We start from the raw sequence: 18,481 nt of genomic DNA, 5'->3' as shown, positions 1-18,481 counted from the left end.
AATAAAGCCAAGCTGCACATGGCTGCTAGCTGAATACAGTAGAGACCTCAAATCAAATAGAATAATTGTTCTCTATGGGGAAATTAAACACGGAATGCTGGCAGAAACTTATTGCAATTAAAAGCTCTTATGTTACACTCAATGCCTTTTCCAGCATGTGTGTTCTTGCCCCATAGGGAAACTTATATTCTATTTTACATGAGCTCTCTGGGTCTCATATAGTTATAGAAACAAACAATAAAATTTGCTCCTGGGTGAACCATGGTGCGCTGCAATTGGTGCAGATGGACCAAGTTTTTTTGTTTTCGTTCTAGTGCTACAGTATTTGATGCTCCATTCATTTTATTTTTTAATGTTGCGTGAAACAAAATCTGCTTTATACTACACAGCAATAGAATCCATAAAAACAGTAGCTAATAACACTAACAAAGTCCTCTATAACTAAGCTGGTGTCCCTGCTGCTGTTAGTATTCATCCTTACCTTCCAATATACGCTCTGCATTGCTTTGATACAAAGCTGCATTTTGGGCAAGAAATCGTGCAGTTTCCAAATGACTGAACATTATTTCACATCCTCTGTCGTGGTTCTCCCACCAGTCCATTCCTTCAAATATGACAGATTGGCGTTGCAATAACGTTATTATAGGCATTAGCAATGGGACGGTCAGATTCTCCTGCACGGCAAATACTATTCCTAGAGTGAAAGCACACAACAGATGTTCATTCACCAAATGCAAAAGGAGATTTATGGTAGACTTACCATAGTTAAATCTCTTTCTGCGAGGTACACTGGATTCCACAGGGAATAACATCGGGGGTGTAGAGTTGGATTTTGATCCGAGGCACCAACAGGCTAAAGCTTTGACTGTTCCCAGGATGCATTGCACCACCTCCTCACTAACCCCGCTTCCAGGCACTAGAGCTCAGTTTCGTTAACCAGTAAAAGACGGTAGATGTTAGTCACATAGAACCACATTCTCAGGACAAGAGAAGGGACTAGCGGCTAATGCTATACAAACCCAAAGAAGCTAAGTGTGTCAGGGTGGGCGCCCTGTGGAATCCAGTGTACCTCGCAGAAAGAGATTTAACTATGGTAAGTCTACCATAAATCTCCTTTTATGCAGCGGGGTACACTGGTATTCCACAGGGAATAACATCGGGGATGTTCTAAAGCACTTCCTCATGGGAAGGGATGCACTGTAGTGGGTACAAGAACCCGGCGTCCAAAGGAAGCATCCTGGGAGGCAGAATTAGCGCATAGGCAATCACCATTCTAATCCACCTGGCCAAGGTCTGCTTATTCGCAGGCCAGCCACGTTTTGTGAAAACCAAAAAGGGTATCTGACCTCCTGAGGGAGGCAGTCCTCTCTCTGTAAATAGGGAGAGTCCGTACCACATCCAAAGACCGCTCTTTGGAGGACAAACCAGAAGATATAAAGGCCGGAAACACAATCTCTTGGTTAAGATGAAAAGATTATACCACCTTAGGTAGATAACCAGGGCGAGTTCTAAGAACTGCCCAGTCATGGTGAAAAATCGGAAAGGGTGGACGAAAGGACAAAGCGCCTAAGTCCGACACCCTCCTAGCAGAGGCAATAGCCAATAAAAACACTACCTTAAGTGTAAGACATTTAAGATCCACAGACTCAAGATGTTCAAATGGAGACTCTTGCAGGGCATTTAAGACAACCGACAGATCCCATGGGGGGACATAGGGAGGCTGAATCCTTAAAACACCCTGAGTGACGGTATGAACGTCAGGAATAGACGTAATTTTTCTCTGAAACTATACCGACAAGGCAGATATATGAACCTTGAGGGAGGCAAAACGAAGGCCTAAGTCCAGGGCCTGTTGCAGAAAAGCCAAAAGTCTGGAAGTTTTGAAAGTATATGCATCATAATTCTTACCAGCACACCAGGTGAAGTAAGAATTCCAGACCCTAAGATAAATCCGTGCAGAAGCCGGTTTACAGGCTTTCAACATAGTTTGAATAACCGCCTCAGAGAATCCCTTGGCCCTCAGGAGTGAAGCTTCAAGAGCCACGCCGTCAAAGCCAGTCTGGCCAGTTCCGGGTAGACACAAGGGCCCTGAACGAGGAGGTCTAGGCGTTGAGGAAGTAGAAGAGGACGCTCTATCGAGAGACCCTGCAGGTCTGAGAACCAATGCCGTCTGGGCCACGCTGGAGCGACTAGAAGTAGTATTCCTCTTTCTTGCTTGAACTTCCGCAGTACCCTGGACAGGAGTGACACTGAACACGTATGGCAGCCGAAAGTTCCATGGAATTGTCAATGCGTCCACAAATGCTGCTTGAGGATCCCTTGTCTGTGATCTGAAGACCGGTACCTTGTGATTGTGTCTAGACGCCATCAGGTCTACATCTGGGAGGCCCCACTTGTCCACTAGGAGTTGAAAGACTTCCGGATGAAGACTCCACTCCCCAGCGTGAACGCCCTGACGAATGAGGAAATCTGCTCCCAGTTGAGGACTCCGGGAATGAACACTGCTGATATTGCTGGCAGATGGCATTCCACCCAACGGAGGATCTTTGATACTTCCAGCATTGCCATGCAGCTTTGAGTGCCACCTTGATGATTTATGTACGCCCCCAATGGTGGCGCTGTCTGACTGTACTTGAACAGGCCTGTTCTGTACTAGAGGCAGGGCCAGTGTCAACGCATTGAACACTGCCTGCAATTCCAGAAAGTTTATCAGGAGGAGAGATTCCTCCCTATTCCACCGACTCTGGAGAGTGTTGCTCCAACACCGCACCCCAACCCCGCAGACTGGCATCCATTGTCAGGAGGACCCAGTTGGAGATCCAGAATGGACGGCTCCTGCTTAACTGTTGGTCCTGTAGGCACCAGCTCAGTGACCGACAAACCTCCGACAGTCAAGGAGATCATTTGAGACCTGATCCGATGAGGCAGGGCATTGCACTTGGAAAGGATTAACCTCTGCAGAGGACAGGAATGAAATTGAGCGTACTCTACCATGTCGAAAGCCGACACCATGAGGCCTAGTACTTGCATCGCTGAGTGTATCGACACTCTTGGGCGAGAGTGGAAATATCTGATCCTGTCCTGAAGTTTCAGGACTTTCTCTGGAGACAAAAACAATCGTTGGTTGTGTGTGTCCAGTAGTGCCCCCAGGTACACCATGCTCCGAGCCGGGACCAGCGAGGACTTTTTCCAGTTGATGAGCCACGCATGGGCTTGTAGGAATTGGACAGTCAGTTCCAGATGACTGAGGAAAACCTCTTGGGAGTTTGCCAGGATCAGCAAGTCGTCCAAATACGGCAGGATCCTGATTTCCCGACGGTGGAGCAGAGCTGTCATCACGGCCATGACCTTGGTGAAGATCCGAGGGGCCGTAAGCCAATCCAAAAGGCAGTGCCTGGAATTGATAATGTAGGTTGCCAATAGCAGACCGCAGCTATTGCTGATGCGACATGGCAATAGGTATGTGCAGGTAAGCATCCTGTATGTCCAGGGATACCATATAGTCTTTGGGTTCCATGGCCAGCACTATAGAGCGCAGAGTTTCCATACGGAATTTGGATACTCTCACAAACTTGTTCAAGGATTTCAGGTTGAGTATAGGCCGGAAGGACCCATTTTGGCTTCGGAACAAGAAACAGGGTCGAATAGTATCCCCTGCCTCTCTGAGACAGAGGTACCAGCACTAAAACTCCTGTATCCAGGAGTGATTGTACAACCAAGTGTAGAGCTTGAGCTTTTAACGGATCTGCAAGGATAACCGTTGTGCAAAACTGGCGAGGGGGATGTCTTTTGAAAGAGATTGCGTACCCGTGAGTGACAACTTCTCGCACGCAGGCGTCCGAAGTGGTCATTAACCAGGTCTGGGCGAACTGCATAAGTCCGCCTCCCACCCTGGGGTCCCCCAGGCGGAGGCCCACCCTGTCATGCAGCAGGCTTGTCTTGTTTGGAAGCAGGCTGACGGGCAGTCCAGGATTGTTTAGATTTAGGCTTAGTGGTTTTGGAAGCACGAGCTTGTCGCAGATACGCCTGACGCTTTGCTTTTCTTGGAGGTCGAAAGGAACGAAAGGTGGTACTCTTAGCCTTCGGAACAGAAGGATTAATATTTGGGAGCCACGCAGTCTTGGCAGTAGCCAAGTCAGTTACGATCTTGATCAGATCCTCCCCAAATAGGATGTCTCCCTTAAAAGGAAGCGCCTCCAAGGTCTTTTTGGAGTCCAGGTCCACCTTCCAGGACCTCAACCACATAAGTCGACGAGCCAAGATGGACGCAGTAGATGCCTTTGCCGCCATAACACCTGCATCAGGGGCCGCCTCCTGAATATAGTGGGAGGCTGAGGTAATATAAGACAGATATTGTCTGGCAGTGTCCGAAAAATCCTGAGGCAGCTCATCCTCGATTGCCTGAACCCATGCTTCAATACCTTTCGCATCCCAGGAGGCTGCCATAGTGGGTCTATGTACAGCACCAGTGAGGGAGTAAAAAGAGACTTCAGGCATCCCTCCACATGCTTATCTGTCTGTTCCTTCAGTGAGGTGACAGTGGTGACAGGCAGAGTAGATGACACCACAAGACGGGCGTTATGAGAGTCCATCGGCGGTGGAGTTTCCCACTTATTACTCAACTCCGCAGGGATAGGATAACAAGCTAGCATCTTTTTAGACGGAAAATGTCTTTCCTGGCGCTGACCAGGAGTCCTGACGTATGTCAATTAGGTCAGAATGTGGTAAGACTACCTTAGCAACCTTCGGACGTTTGAACTTGTCAGGTTTCTTAGACGCAGTAGTGGGCTCAATGTCATCATCTATTTGAAGAATTAACTTAATAGCCTCCACCAGGTCAGGAACATCAACCTGGGTTGTAGATTCCTCATCAGAAGCAACTGTATTAGTGCCTGACTAATCAGTATATTCCCCATCCTCATCAGAAGAATTATCCAAAATATTAGTGGATTGTGAGGAAGAAATGGCCCTTTTAGATGACCCCCTGGCCACAGAGGGGCAGGGGGTAGACTTTTGTCTAACCAAGGATTGATTTAATTGTTGTAATTGGGTAGACAGAGTATCCACCCAGGGCAAGATTACCTACAGGGACAATATGTGGCTGCAATGGCACAGGGGGCGCAAGATGTGTCACAAGTGTACTCAGCATACTTGAGAATGCTGCCCAAGGTGGGTCTTGATTGGCCACAGGTACCGCAGGTAGATTGGGTGTATGGCACTCAGCACCTGAACCAGCACCTAAAACTTCCCCCTCAGGTAAATCCATGGCGCAAGTACTGCAGGATGCAGAAGCATCCGCGGATTTCCCGTCCTGTGTAGCAGACATCATAGGGAATGTAGCCGTAGAGCGTAACGGTACAATATAGCCAGACAAACACAATATCTGCAAAAACCCCTTATGTTATCGGACAGTAAACACAGGACACAAAACAGAGGATTTAAGCAATATGAGGTGACTGAAACACAGTAAAAATACCAATTTGTATATTCTGTGTAACACTAATATATATATTAGGGGTACAGCACCTGGCACCTCAGGGTACAGAATATAGTGATAGCAATATGTGATATAGGAGAATGGAATCCCACACATCATCTACAGGCACACTCGTTACAATGCAGAAGTTCTTACATATAAACAATAAAACTGCACTGGACTAGTAATTTACATATAACTATGTATGAGTATAGATATAACAATGCACAGAAGATACTGGATGTATATCACAGAATACTTGTACCAAATATTCAGATAGCAGCACACTTGTTCTTAACTAACCCTGTCTAAAATGACATGTAGAGTACTTAAGTGTCTATAAAAGCACAGCGCTGATGAGAGAGGCGGCTTTACAGAGAATACTTAGCCCAGCAGTCCCGGAGATCAGCCCAGCTAGTAGGGAAGATGGCGCCAAAATCTGTCAGGCAGTGAGGAAGGGAGAGCTGCAGCTCCAGGGTGGGAACACCAGCAGTAGATGGGGCCCGGAGCTGGGGGAGGGGCTACAGGTCAGCGCCTTATCCCCTCTGCTGGACTTCACACCGGGTACTATGGAGCCTATTGTAAATGGATTTTAGTAAATCTGACCTGTGCTCCCTGCCCTGGTGGATATAGTGGGGTCCCTGTGCACTACAGTGTCTACGCCAGCGGCGCGGTCCGTCTCCTGGGTCTGCGACTGGACCGTGATTTACCGGCGGGTCCCACCTGGGGGACCCTCTTACCTCCTCCCTGATGTGCAGCCACGCGATCCAGGAGAGTGACAGCCGTGTGTGCCTGAAGTCCGATGCGCCTCTGCTGCAAGTACCCGGGAACCCGGCCGCGGGAGTATGCAGCGCTGCTGGGGGAGGTGATGGACAGAATGTCAGACTGACATAAATAGTGCTGCGGCCCTTGAAGTCTTCTAAAAAAAAAGCTCTTTTCAGGGCTGCCTAGCGCAGGCCCACCTGTTAGTGACCTGCACTGCAGGCACCAACTTACAAACTGAGCTCCAGTGCCTGGAGGCAGGGTTATAGAGGAGGTGGTGCAACACATCCTGGGAACAGTCAAAGCTTTAGTCTGTTGGTGCCTCGGATCAAGATCCAACTCTACACCACCGTTGTTATTCCCTGTGGAATACCAGTGTACCCCGCTGCAGAAAATAAGATTTTAAACCTACCGGTAAATCTTTTTCTCTAACGTCCTAAGTGGATGCTGGGGACTCCGTCAGGACCATGGGGAATAGCGGCTCCGCAGGAGACAGGGCACAAAAATAAAGCTTTAGGATCAGGTGGTGTGTACTGGCTCCTCCCCCTATGACCCTCCTCCAAGCCTCAGTTAGGTTTTTGTGCCCGTCCGAGCAGGGTGCAATCTAGGTGGCTCTCTTAAAGAGCTGCTTAGAAAAAGTTTTTTAGGTTTTTTTATTTTCAGTGAGTCCTGCTGGCAACAGGCTCACTGCATCGAGGGACTTAGGGGAGAGAATTTCAACTCACCTGCGTGCAGGATGGATTGGATTCTTAGGCTACTGGACACCATTAGCTCCAGAGGGAGTCGGAACACAGGTCTCACCCTGGGGTTCGTCCCGGAGCCGCGCCGCCGACCCCCCTTACAGATGCTGAAGATTGAAGGTCCGGAAACAGGCGGCAGAAGGCTCTTCAGTCTTCATGAAGGTAGCGCACAGCACTGCAGCTGTGCGCCATTGTTGTCACACACTTCACACCAAGCGGTCACGGACGGTGCAGGGCGCTGCTGGGGGCGCCCTGGGCAGCAATATTTTATTACCTTAAGGCAAAAGAATACATCACATATAGCCATTAAGGCTATATGTATGTATTTAACCCATGCCAGTTATCTAAATCCACGGGAGGAAAGCCCGCCGAAATAGGGGGCGGGGCTTATTCTCCTCAGCACACAGCGCCATTTTCCTGCTCAGCTCCGCTGTGAGGAAGGCTCCCAGGACTCTCCCCTGCACTGCACTACAGAAACAGGGTAAAACAGAGAGGGGGGGCATTTTTTGGCGATATACTGGATATAGTTAAGCTGCTATAAGGAACAACACTTATATAAGGTTGTTCCCATATATATTATAGCGCTTGGGTGTGTGCTGGCAAACTCTCCCTCTGTCTCCTGACAATGCTAAATTCCTTTGTCGTATAAACAACCCTTTATGAAGCTAAGAACACTGTACGCTGTTTACTTAAGAAGTACCGTAATGGTACGCTATCTGCGTAGCGATCGCTCAGCCGTAGGCGAGACGCTCAAGCGTCACGTTCGCTCACGGCCCAGCGATCACAGGACACGTTATTGGTTATGTCTAGGGTAATGATTCGCTATGGCGTAGCTTACGCTCGAGACCACGAGGAGGTCACCAGCGATGCAGACGCTCACAACACTATACCTTTATGATAAAACCTTATACCAATGAAATACACTGAATACCTTAATGTGAGTACAGGGTGTAAGTGCAACCTTGTGTAACCTGACTAACTACACAGCTGCTTGAGCGTCACCGACGCTCAAGTGAACACTTAACACTATAGAAAATACACAGATACTGGTTTAGGTTCCAAGGCCTATTAACTGTATTATATCTAATATACTTGTAAAAGGGGATAACAGTACAAATGATACACTACAATATAACAGAGACTTCCTAACCACAGAACTAAACAATAAATACAAAAAGACAATACTACACTGACCTAAATGCAATACAATACAATACAATACTATCTAATACAATACAATACTAGCCTAGTCTAGGGGAGATATGAGAGAACAGAACAGAGAGAGAGAGAGAGAGAGAGAGAGAGAGAGAGAGAGATGAGATGAGATGAGAGAAATTGGCTCACAGAAAGACAATGATTACGGAGAGAAACTTACGCACAAAGGGTATGATCGCCTGCGCCTCGATATCCAGCTCCCGGCTATCAGCAGATAACCGTTGATGAGAGAGTGAGAGCTGGATGTGGTCGGCCTGCCTATTTATGCCCCACACACAATGCAATCTCCTGGTCCTACAATCCCATTGTCCATTGGCCGAAGGAATTCGGCCCTGTATCATAACAAAAGGTCATAGGGTGATTCATACAGGTGGGCTGTGACGATTTCCAACAGCTCAGGTGGGTGGGAAACTGGGTTTCCCGCCGCATACCTGAGTATGTGTAATTAATAGAAATGGACATAAACTTCTTATGTCCATAACTATTCGCACGAGCGATTAATACGCTCCAAACCAACACCGGAATATTGCTAATTAAATACTCTTCCGATGGGTACCAAACACTGCTGTATGATTCCTGTTAGACCCTTTGTACGATATAAAGAGGGATTCCTCAGCTCTGGGACATTGTATTTTAACCAAACTTTCAGAATCTATCAAAGGGACCATGATCTATAAACTACATTAATTGTGAACATTTGTAACGAATGAGTCGCACGCTACGACTACATAAACTCTACCGTAAATACGCATACCGCGCCTGCGAGTGCACGTTATTGCGGGTATGCGAATCCACGGGAGAGCGCATGCACGCGCAGCGCGGACCAGTGTGCGGTGCAAATATGGCAACGTGCATTGAGACATTTTTCTGACTTTGACAGTCCACCCTTTGGCAGTCAATAATAACTGCCACAAAACATTTAAGGAGAAAAATGTAAGTCAGGGGTTAATTGATTTCCATGGTTGGGTAGGGGAGGAGAGAGGAGAAGGTGTGAAGAGGGTATGACCTAGTGAGATAGCAGAAGCATGTGTGTATGAATCCATGTTTGGGGGGTCATGTATCATCGTGCCGTACGTGTTGTAAATCAAGCTTCGAGGTATTGCGAAGTATACATTTGAATTCCTTCTTATCCTGTGGCACAGGTCTGTGGATGGGCTGTCAAACTTTACCGAGCTCATTTCGGATTTTGAACAAAATGGGGAGCACATTTTAGTTGATGATACATGAATGGGGGAGGTATGTGGTTGCTGATATCTGTGCCTGTATTCCCTATCGTCTATGTGTGTCGTTACCTGAGGGTTGTAGAGATGAAGATAAAGAACACTTACGAAAAATGCAATGATATTCTATGTCAGGGAAATGTACATCTGTCGTCGAAGTTGTTTTCGGTATCTGTTGAGAGTCGTCTTCTTTGCGCTGTTTTGCTCCTTAGGCATGAGCAACAAGCTTTGTCAGTGCCATCAGATTTACAAAAATGGTGGGCTAGCGTGAGTTTAAAAATACTAGGGAAACTGGGGATCCATGGCAAAGTTCATCAAGTGTCCATATTTAAAGTTGTCAAATCTTCTTCTTTGGTCAATCCGTTGTCTGTATACATCTCGTCTCGTCAGCTTCCTCGTCCAAGGGGGTCTTTGTATCTGGGAGAAAAGCAGAAAAACAGGTGAAAGAAACGGACCGTATAATCGCATTTTCATCACATTCTGGTTTCTATCATTGGGTCATAAATCAAATCCAGGTTAATTACAGTTTCCTCACTCCTCAAGCTCATCACTTTTGTACTTTGTTTGCACCTCATTAAAGCCTGCCCGCATCTAAATATCAATCCAATCGATATAACGACACCCAAGATACATAGTAGAAACTTTCCAACATCCATTATGACTCCTTGAGCCCAATCTCCTAAACCGGAGAACCAATTTCGCGGGTTCAACCATGACACCCAACCAGTCAGCTCATTACCTACAGCAGCAAGGGTGAGATTGTGTTTTCGACGAAATTCCCACTTTAGTTGGAGAATATCGTCCATCTTTTGGTCTATGACCTCTACCGGATCCTCGGTGCTATTTGTGATATACGTGCAACACTTTATGCCGTACTGTGTTGCCAATGTAACACAATATCCGCCTGTTACTGCTGTAAGATAATTAAGAACCATCCTATGCTGAACTAGTTCTGTTTTGTAAGCTTGAAGTTCTCTTCCAGTGTATCTAAACGTGTCATCATACATTTCAGTGATATTATCTAACAAATTGGCGAGTGCGGAAATGTATCTATAATTCATCACTCCTCGAGCGGTACGAGTGAAATCTAACGCTACCAGAACCTGAATCCCGGTGGATTCATGGATAAGATCAGAGGCCGGATGCTCTAACCTTTCTGACAGTTGTCTTTTAACTCGGTGTTCGTAATGAGTGTGAGTATAAGGAGCTTGGGCACCACGGTGTATGTCCTTCATTTTGTCATGTGTAACAGTCATCACTTCGGGCAATACTTTTCCAATATAACACAATCCTTCAGAGTTTGGGGCAAGCCACTTGTACGCCTTTCTCCCGCATATGAAATATGCATCATCGGGGAGAACATATGGGACGGAGAAGGACATGACCATGTTACAAACCTTCCAGGTGAAATCTCCTGACCCTAATTCTTCCATCTGCTTAATGCACGTATCGGTTTGTACGATATGTGCACAGTATCCTGGTGATACCTCTCCAACTCTAGTAATCCTATTTCCTAAGGTATATCGATACCGGAAAGATTTTCCTCTACTGGCTATATGGCGTACGAGCTCTGTATCTGTAGGCATTCTATCTGCTCTGTGTGAAAAGGTCATGGTAAGGTTGCTCCACGACACTTCCCAATTTCCCGGTTTTCTGGGATTGGAGATGTTAAAACATAAGAGGGACCTATCCACATGGTATTGGTGGAGCTTCAAACTAGGAGGGCTGGAGATATTAAACCTCCGGTCCACCGGTCTCCCACCACTTAGCTCAAGTACCTCCCCTAACGTTAAAGGAAATGGTACTAGCCCTGATTTGCTGTGACCCTGAGGTACTTGAGAGCATACCCAACAATCTGTTTGGTTTAACACGTTACCCACTAAGGAGTGATAGTCACTCAATGGATGCCGGTCTATATGGATATTAAAACTAGATTGGCATTTCTTTATGCATCCATCTTCAACCAGATTATCACAGAGCCTACAGATACAATTTTCTTCAGCTAACAATCCATCACAATTTCTTCTATCGGATCGTTTTCTGATACTCGCCTTTGCTTGTTGGTTTGGTTGATCTTGGAAAACTACGCCTCCATCATCATAATCGGAACCCATTCCAGAACCTCTTTCGACCTCTATGGTACTCTCGCCGGAACAGACTGCTCTGGTCAACATCATGGTTAACATCAAAATCCGGATCACAGTCTCTTGGGGCAAGTCCATCTTTGAGGAGGAAATAGAGAAGAATGAGGAGGGGAAAAAAGAAATTTTAAGGGAGAGGGGCTGGGAAGTGGAGAAAAACAATAAAAGGGAGAGGGGAGTCGACAGCTGCTTTCGATTTTCAAGGCTCAGGTGCCGCCTCAATCCTCCTGGAACAGACACTCCAGTGATACAACCTCTACCGTCTGTTCCTTATCGCGGGACTTCTCTGGATCAGCAACCTTTTTGCAGTGGGATGAATGGACCCAAGTCTCTCTCTCAGCAACCTTCAATGCTGTGGTGCTAGTCAATAAGACCTGGTATGGTCCTTCCCATCTATCAATAAGACAACCTGAGCGTAGAAAATTTCGTATCATTACATAATCCCCAGGTTCAATGTCATGACAATTACTATCTGGTAAATCAGGAATCACCAACTTCAGATTATCATTTTGATTCCTCAACTGTTTACTCATGTTAATCAAGTACTTTACAGTTACTTCATTGTTACATTTCAAATCATCCTGAGGGTTAATCATGACATGCGGTTGTCGACCAAACAAGATTTCAAAAGGAGACAGATTAAGAGGGGACCTGGGAGTGGTTCTGATGCTATACAAAACAATGGGTAAAGCTTCTGGCCACGTCAATCCTGTCTCTGCCATTACTTTACTCAATTTATTTTTAATAGTGCTGTTCACTCTTTCGACCTTCGCACTCGCCTGTGGACGGTACGGAGTGTGCAGCTTGCTATCAATACCCATCAATTTACACATTCCTTGAAAGACATCACCTGTAAAATGGGTACCCCTATCACTTTCAATGATTCTAGGGATACCATATCTACATACAAATTCCTGCACAATTTTCTTAGCTGTAAACATAGCGGTATTTGTAGCTGCTGGAAAAGCCTCGACCCAATTCGAGAAAACATCTATACAAACAAGTACATATTTCAAATTTCGACATGGGGGTAATTGAATGAAGTCAATTTGTATTACCTGGAAAGGGCCGCCGGCAGGTGGGATATGGGATGGTTCTGTAGGTATTGCTTTTCCAATATTCTTTCTCAGACAGGTAAGGCATGACATTGCTCTTTTACTCGCATGAGAGGAGAATCCTGGGGCGCACCAGTATGCTCTTACCAATTTGCACATCCCCTCCTTGCCTAGATGAGTCAGCCCGTGAGCTGCTTCAGCCAGACATGGAAGGTATGCCCTGGGGGCCACTGGTTTACCATGTCCATCCGTCCAGAGCCCTGAGGACTCCTGGCCATATCCCTTTGCCTTCCAGACTGCTCTTTCCTGTGTGGAACACAGATTCTGCATCTCACACAACTTCTGTGTGTTGATGGTATTAAATACCATCAACTGTGTGGTGTCTGTCCGTGTGGGGGTAGCAGCTGCAAGCTTTGCGGCTTCGTCTGCTCGGCTGTTACCAAGGGATACTGGGTCTTGGCTATATGTGTGTGCTTTACATTTGATAACAGCCACTCTGTCGGGTTCCTGTATCGCTGTTAGAAGCCTTTTTATGTGAGCTGCATGCGCTATCGGTGTACCAGCTGCCGTCATGAAATTTCTGAGACGCCATAGCGCTCCGAAATCATGTACTACCCCGAACGCGTATCTAGAATCGGTGTAGATATTGGCAGACTTACCCTTAGCCAATTCACATGCTCTGGTTAGGGCGACCAGTTCAGCAACCTGGGCTGAGTGAGGTGGGCCTAGCGGTTCCGCTTCTATGGTGTCTTGGTCATCTACGACTGCGTATCCAGTACACAAGTCTCCCGAGTCTGACTGTCTGTGACAACTACCGTCCGTGTAGAACGTGAGTTCTGCATCTTCTAGTGGATTGTCACTGATGTCAGGCCTTGCGGTAAAATTTTGGGTCAAATATTCCATACAATCATGTGCATCTTCCTTTGCATTAAATCCTCCTTCCCCATCACTCTCACCTCCCACCCTTTGTGTCTGACCAGGCACACCTGGGAGAAATGTTGCAGGGTTTAATGCACTGCATCTCCTTATGGTGATGTTTACGGGGGCCATTAATGCCAATTCCCATCTTGTAAACCTTGCTGATGAGACGTGTCTGGTTTGGGCAGAATTCAATAAGGCAGATACCGCATGCGGTGTATGGATTGTGAGGTTGTGGCCTAGCACGACATCTTCGCTTTTTGTCACTAGCAATGCTATCGCCGCAACGCTACGCAAGCATGTGGGGAGGGATCGCGCTACCGTGTCTAGCTGAGCGCTGTAGTATGCAATTGGCCTGCTGGCATCACCGTGTTTTTGTGTTAGTACACCTGCTGCGCACCCAGCACTTTCTGTTCCATATAGTTCAAAGGGTTTCCCATAGTCTGGCATACCTAGTGCTGGTGCCTGCGTTAGGCACTGTTTGAGTCTCTCAAATGCTGTTTCGGATTCGTCTGTATGCGAAATCCGATCAGGTTTGTTTGAGGAGACCATTTCCTGCAAAGGTAGCGCCAATATGGAAAACCCTGGGATCCAATTACGGCAATACCCACACATTCCTAAAAACGTCCTGATCTGTTGCTGGGTTTGTGGCAGTGTCATGTCTCTAATGGCTTGGATTCTATCAGCGGTCAGGTGTCTCAGTCCTTGTGTTAGACAGTGTCCCAAATATTTTACCTTAGCTTGGCATAATTGCAACTTGTCTTTGGAGACCTTGTGACCTGTGTCTGAAAGATGAAACAGGAGCTGTTTCGTATCCTTCAGGGATGCCTCCAATGAATCAGAACACAGCAGTAGATCATCCACGTACTGTATCAATACTGATCCACTGTCTGGTTGGAAAGACTGTAAACAATCATGCAAAGCCTGAGAAAATATACTTGGACTATCTATGAAACCTTGGGGTAACCGAGTCCACGTGTATTGGACTCCTCTGTATGTGAATGCAAACAAATATTGGCTGTCAGGGTGCAGAGGTACCGAAAAGAAAGCGGAGCAGAGGTCAATAACAGTGAAAAATTTGGCAGTGGGAGGAATTTGCATTAGGATGACAGCTGGATTAGGCACTACGGGGAACTGACTCTCGACTATTTTGTTAATCCCCCTTAGATCCTGCACTAGCCTGTAACCCCTCCCCCCACTCTTTTTAACAGGGAAGATGGGACTATTTGCGGTGCTGGACGTTCTTACTAGAATGCCCTGTTGTAGCAAGCGCTCTATTACGGGAAAAACTCCTAGCTCCACCTCTGGCTTCAGAGGATACTGTGGGATTTTTGGAGCTATCCTACCATCTTTTACTTGCACAACTACTGGAGCTACGTTTGCCATTAATCCAGTGTCCTGTCCATCTTTTGTCCAAAGTGACTCTGGTATCTGAGATATCATCTCTTCTACTTGGGATGGATTCCTATTTGTCATAATGGAATGTGACATTAATTTTGATGGGGAGTCTAACATGTCTCGTACTTCCTGAGCGTGATTCTCAGGAATGTCCAAGAATACACCTTCAGGAGTACAATAAATGACGCAACCCATTTTACATAGTAAGTCTCTCCCCAGGAGATTAGTTGGTGCAGATGCAGCCAGCAAAAAGGAATGCTTGGTATGCAAAGGCCCTATTGTAATCTCGGCTGGTTTGCTAACAGGGTAGTGCTGGACTACTCCTGTTACTCCCATGGCTGGAATTGTCCTACCAGTGGTTCTCATGCCCACTGTCGAATTTATCACTGACTTGGCCGCCCCTGTGTCTACAAGAAAGTTTAAAGTTTTACCAGCTACATTGATTGCAATTTCTGGTTCGCTTCCAAGACTGGCAATCAACTTAACTGGCTGCAGATTACAGGTATGGCCACACCCCTATTGGGTATGCTGACCTCCCTGAATCCCATTGGCAGCAACTACTTGTGGGGGAGTTAGCTGGGAACTACCAGAGGCATGCCAATCTCTGTTCGGGGGATATCTTTTTGTTTCCCCTGTATGTGGCTCAAAACTCCGCCTCTGTGGACCCTGCTCCCAATGTCGTGTGTTGTGTTGTTGTCTAGGGGGTTGAAAAGATCTTTGTACATTCTTTGTTCTACATTCTCGTGCAAAGTGTCCCGGTCTGTTACAAGAAAAACATGTTATTACACTTGCCTTACCCACAGGATTCGGTGGTACATACGCAGGCTGCCTTGTGGTCAGCGCCTGTATACTTACGGACATCAACTTATCACTTTGCGATTCCCTGTGCCTAGTGATGTTTCTGTCGTGATCAATAGCAGCCTCTCTCAAGCCGGACACTGACAGACCTCGCCAGCATGGTTGCGTGGTCTGAACCCTAGTCTTTAATGTTTCCTTTAAACCATCCATCAGTACAGATACTGCTACTTCTCGATGGTTTGGGTTGGTCTTAATGTCTTCTATACCAGTGTACTTTGCCATTTCTAATAGTGCCCGGTGAAAATATTCTGTTGCCGTTTCGGACTCCTTTTGCTTAATGGAAAATATTTTATTCCATTTAACAACGGCTGGGAAATACTCCTTTAGCTGTAAATTTATCCTTTTTACATTATCCTTGTTGTACACGTCTGTAAGCGGTACATCTTTATCCAATGCACAATCAGCTAAAAATTGAGTTGCGTCAACATTGGAAGGTAAACAAGCTCTTAGCAGTATCTGCCAATCCTTGTTGTTGGGTTCTACAGTGTTACCTAGATCCCTGATGTATTTTTGGCTAGCAACTAAATCCTTCCTGGGGTCAGGAAATTCGGACACTATTGTTCTTAATTCCATTCTGGAAAATGGAGTGTACATGGCTATGTTCCTTATGGGAGTGGCTCCAGACACATCTGTTTTTCCATTGGGGACTGCTATTACCCTTACAGGAGCAATTCTAACAGCCTCTTCCTGTGTAGATTCTACAGCTTGTTGTGGTACAATTGTTTCAGTGTAGTGCATGGTGCCGTACTTACCCGTTGACACGACCTCACCTATCCCTCCGCTAGGGGCTTTTACTAATCTCGTGGGTGTCGCTGTGCCTACTGTGGTCTCTGCTATGGTGGCTGCAAGAGAGAGAGCTGAAATTGTTGCTGAATCGTCTTCTTGATCACACTCCTGAGGAAGGTTCAAAACAGGGTACATCTTGCACGGGTTAATACTTGCATGAGTTATTTGGTTAACATTATTAACATTTACAGGGTTACTAAGAGTTTGTGTTTTACAACCCAGTGCGTTTCTCTCCGCAATCAACTTCTCTCCTGCAATGTATGGTGGAGGAGGAGCTGTGGCAATCAACTTCCTGACTGCCCCAGATCCTGCCGCCAGAGCCAAACCTCTCTGTATCTCACCTTCCTGGTGCCATAACTGTAAACAATCATGATGTTGAATTCGTCTCTTTGTTGATTTTACGAGACATATCCTCCTCCTTAAATTTTGTAACACTTCTGGACTAAAGCTACCTATTCTTGGGAATTTGTCCCTGTCTTGTACAGTCATTCTCTCCCATTCATCACATAAAGATTCGGTGTGAATTCCATATTTTTCACACATTACATATCGTGCCGACCCAACTGGTCGGTTCACAGAATCAACCTGAACCAGGGTTGATCGCCCCCTACCTGAGCAACTGGCCCCCATAGTCTGCAGGTGTTGCTTAGTCCTCCTTGGATCTCTGTATCAAGGTTTTCAGCAAGCCTTTACAGACAACCAAATTACTCCACAGTAGGCCGGCGGTGGCGGTTTACCGAGTACCCCACTCACTCGCCCACCTCGACCAATACGACCTGATCACACCGACGTGGTGCTGGCGTACTCGATACAGGGCCCCTATGGAACCTTCAGTTTACTGGAACATATGAGGGTTACCCGCAGGACACTTACTCTTTCCAGTAAAGTTGGGGTTGTTAGATAGTTCCTGAGTGACCAGCGAACTTCCCTTCCAAAAATAAAAAATTACACAAATCACGTCAGAATGTACAGATAGCGTTTGTGACCACTTTACTCTAATGGTATTAGGTCAGATTACTAACTACTGCACACAATAACGTGTGGTCCAATCGTTCAGTATACGAGCACTACTTGTCATGTACTGAAAGATCAATGGAATCTATGTTTCCGGCTGCGATTCCTTCAGCCAGAGCTTGTATGGCCTATATGGGTTCTGCACCAACACCCCAGGCGTTGTGCCACTGGACTTTTATAGCGGACCTTTTACCTTACGACCTCCTGGTCTTGTTCCTTATGACCTCCTGGTCTTGTTACCTTATGACCTCCTGGTCTTGTTACCTTATGGTCTCCTGGTCTTGTTACCTTATGACCTCCTGGTCTTGTTACCTTATGGTCCGCTATACTCTAATGCTCAAATATTATTTAACCAGGGATGCCTCCCTGGCCACCGTATATGTCACTTACACGTATGTCCCTTGACGAGTACCCGGCTTTCCTTTTTGGTTCCACCTTAAAGTTATATAAACTTTTGTATACAAAACACACTCACTCAACACATGTACACTTTGTTTCTATATCTATTTCTGCGCAGAAATTGTCTTCAGGCCAAGAGTGTTACCAATTAGGAGCAGGATCTGTTAAACTAAATTTCAGATTTTCTAAAAATAGATTTGCGTTATTTACCGCTTCGCGTTATCTACCGCTGTGCGTTACTTATCGCCTTGCGCTAATTATCGCTTTGCGCTAATTCAACTTTTTCGTGACTTGAGCTACGTGAGCGTAACCGGACGCTACGTTGCGTAATGTACGCTGCGTGCGTCTGCCTTTTGGATTGCGTACGCTAGTCTTTGTTAGCGACACGTGTACGCAATGCAAAGGATCCACCGTAACACAATATATTTATTTATCAATGTAGGTGATCCCTGATCATCTACCGCAATCCACACTGACTGCCTTGTATCTCAGACAAACC

The 18,481-nt window shown here is 46.3% G+C and overlaps 1 protein-coding gene across 2 annotated transcripts in view; it reads right to left on the bottom strand.

The window, feature by feature from the left end:
- Nucleotides 1-18,481, bottom strand: part of BCAR3 (BCAR3 adaptor protein, NSP family member) — a 207,247-nt gene that overhangs the window by 2,351 nt on the left and 186,415 nt on the right. For both annotated transcript variants that reach the window (XM_063939864.1, XM_063939865.1), the window contains one exon: nt 482-694. In XM_063939864.1, the coding sequence (XP_063795934.1) occupies nt 482-694 (213 nt within the window). The remainder of the gene's footprint in view (nt 1-481; nt 695-18,481) is intronic.

The sequence above is a fragment of the Pseudophryne corroboree genome, chromosome 9 (assembly GCF_028390025.1).
Source record: "Pseudophryne corroboree isolate aPseCor3 chromosome 9, aPseCor3.hap2, whole genome shotgun sequence".
In the NCBI taxonomy this organism is placed as follows: domain Eukaryota; kingdom Metazoa; phylum Chordata; class Amphibia; order Anura; family Myobatrachidae; genus Pseudophryne; species Pseudophryne corroboree.
The sequence above is the reverse complement of the archived record's forward strand: the minus strand, read 5'-3'. Positions and strand labels throughout refer to the sequence as shown.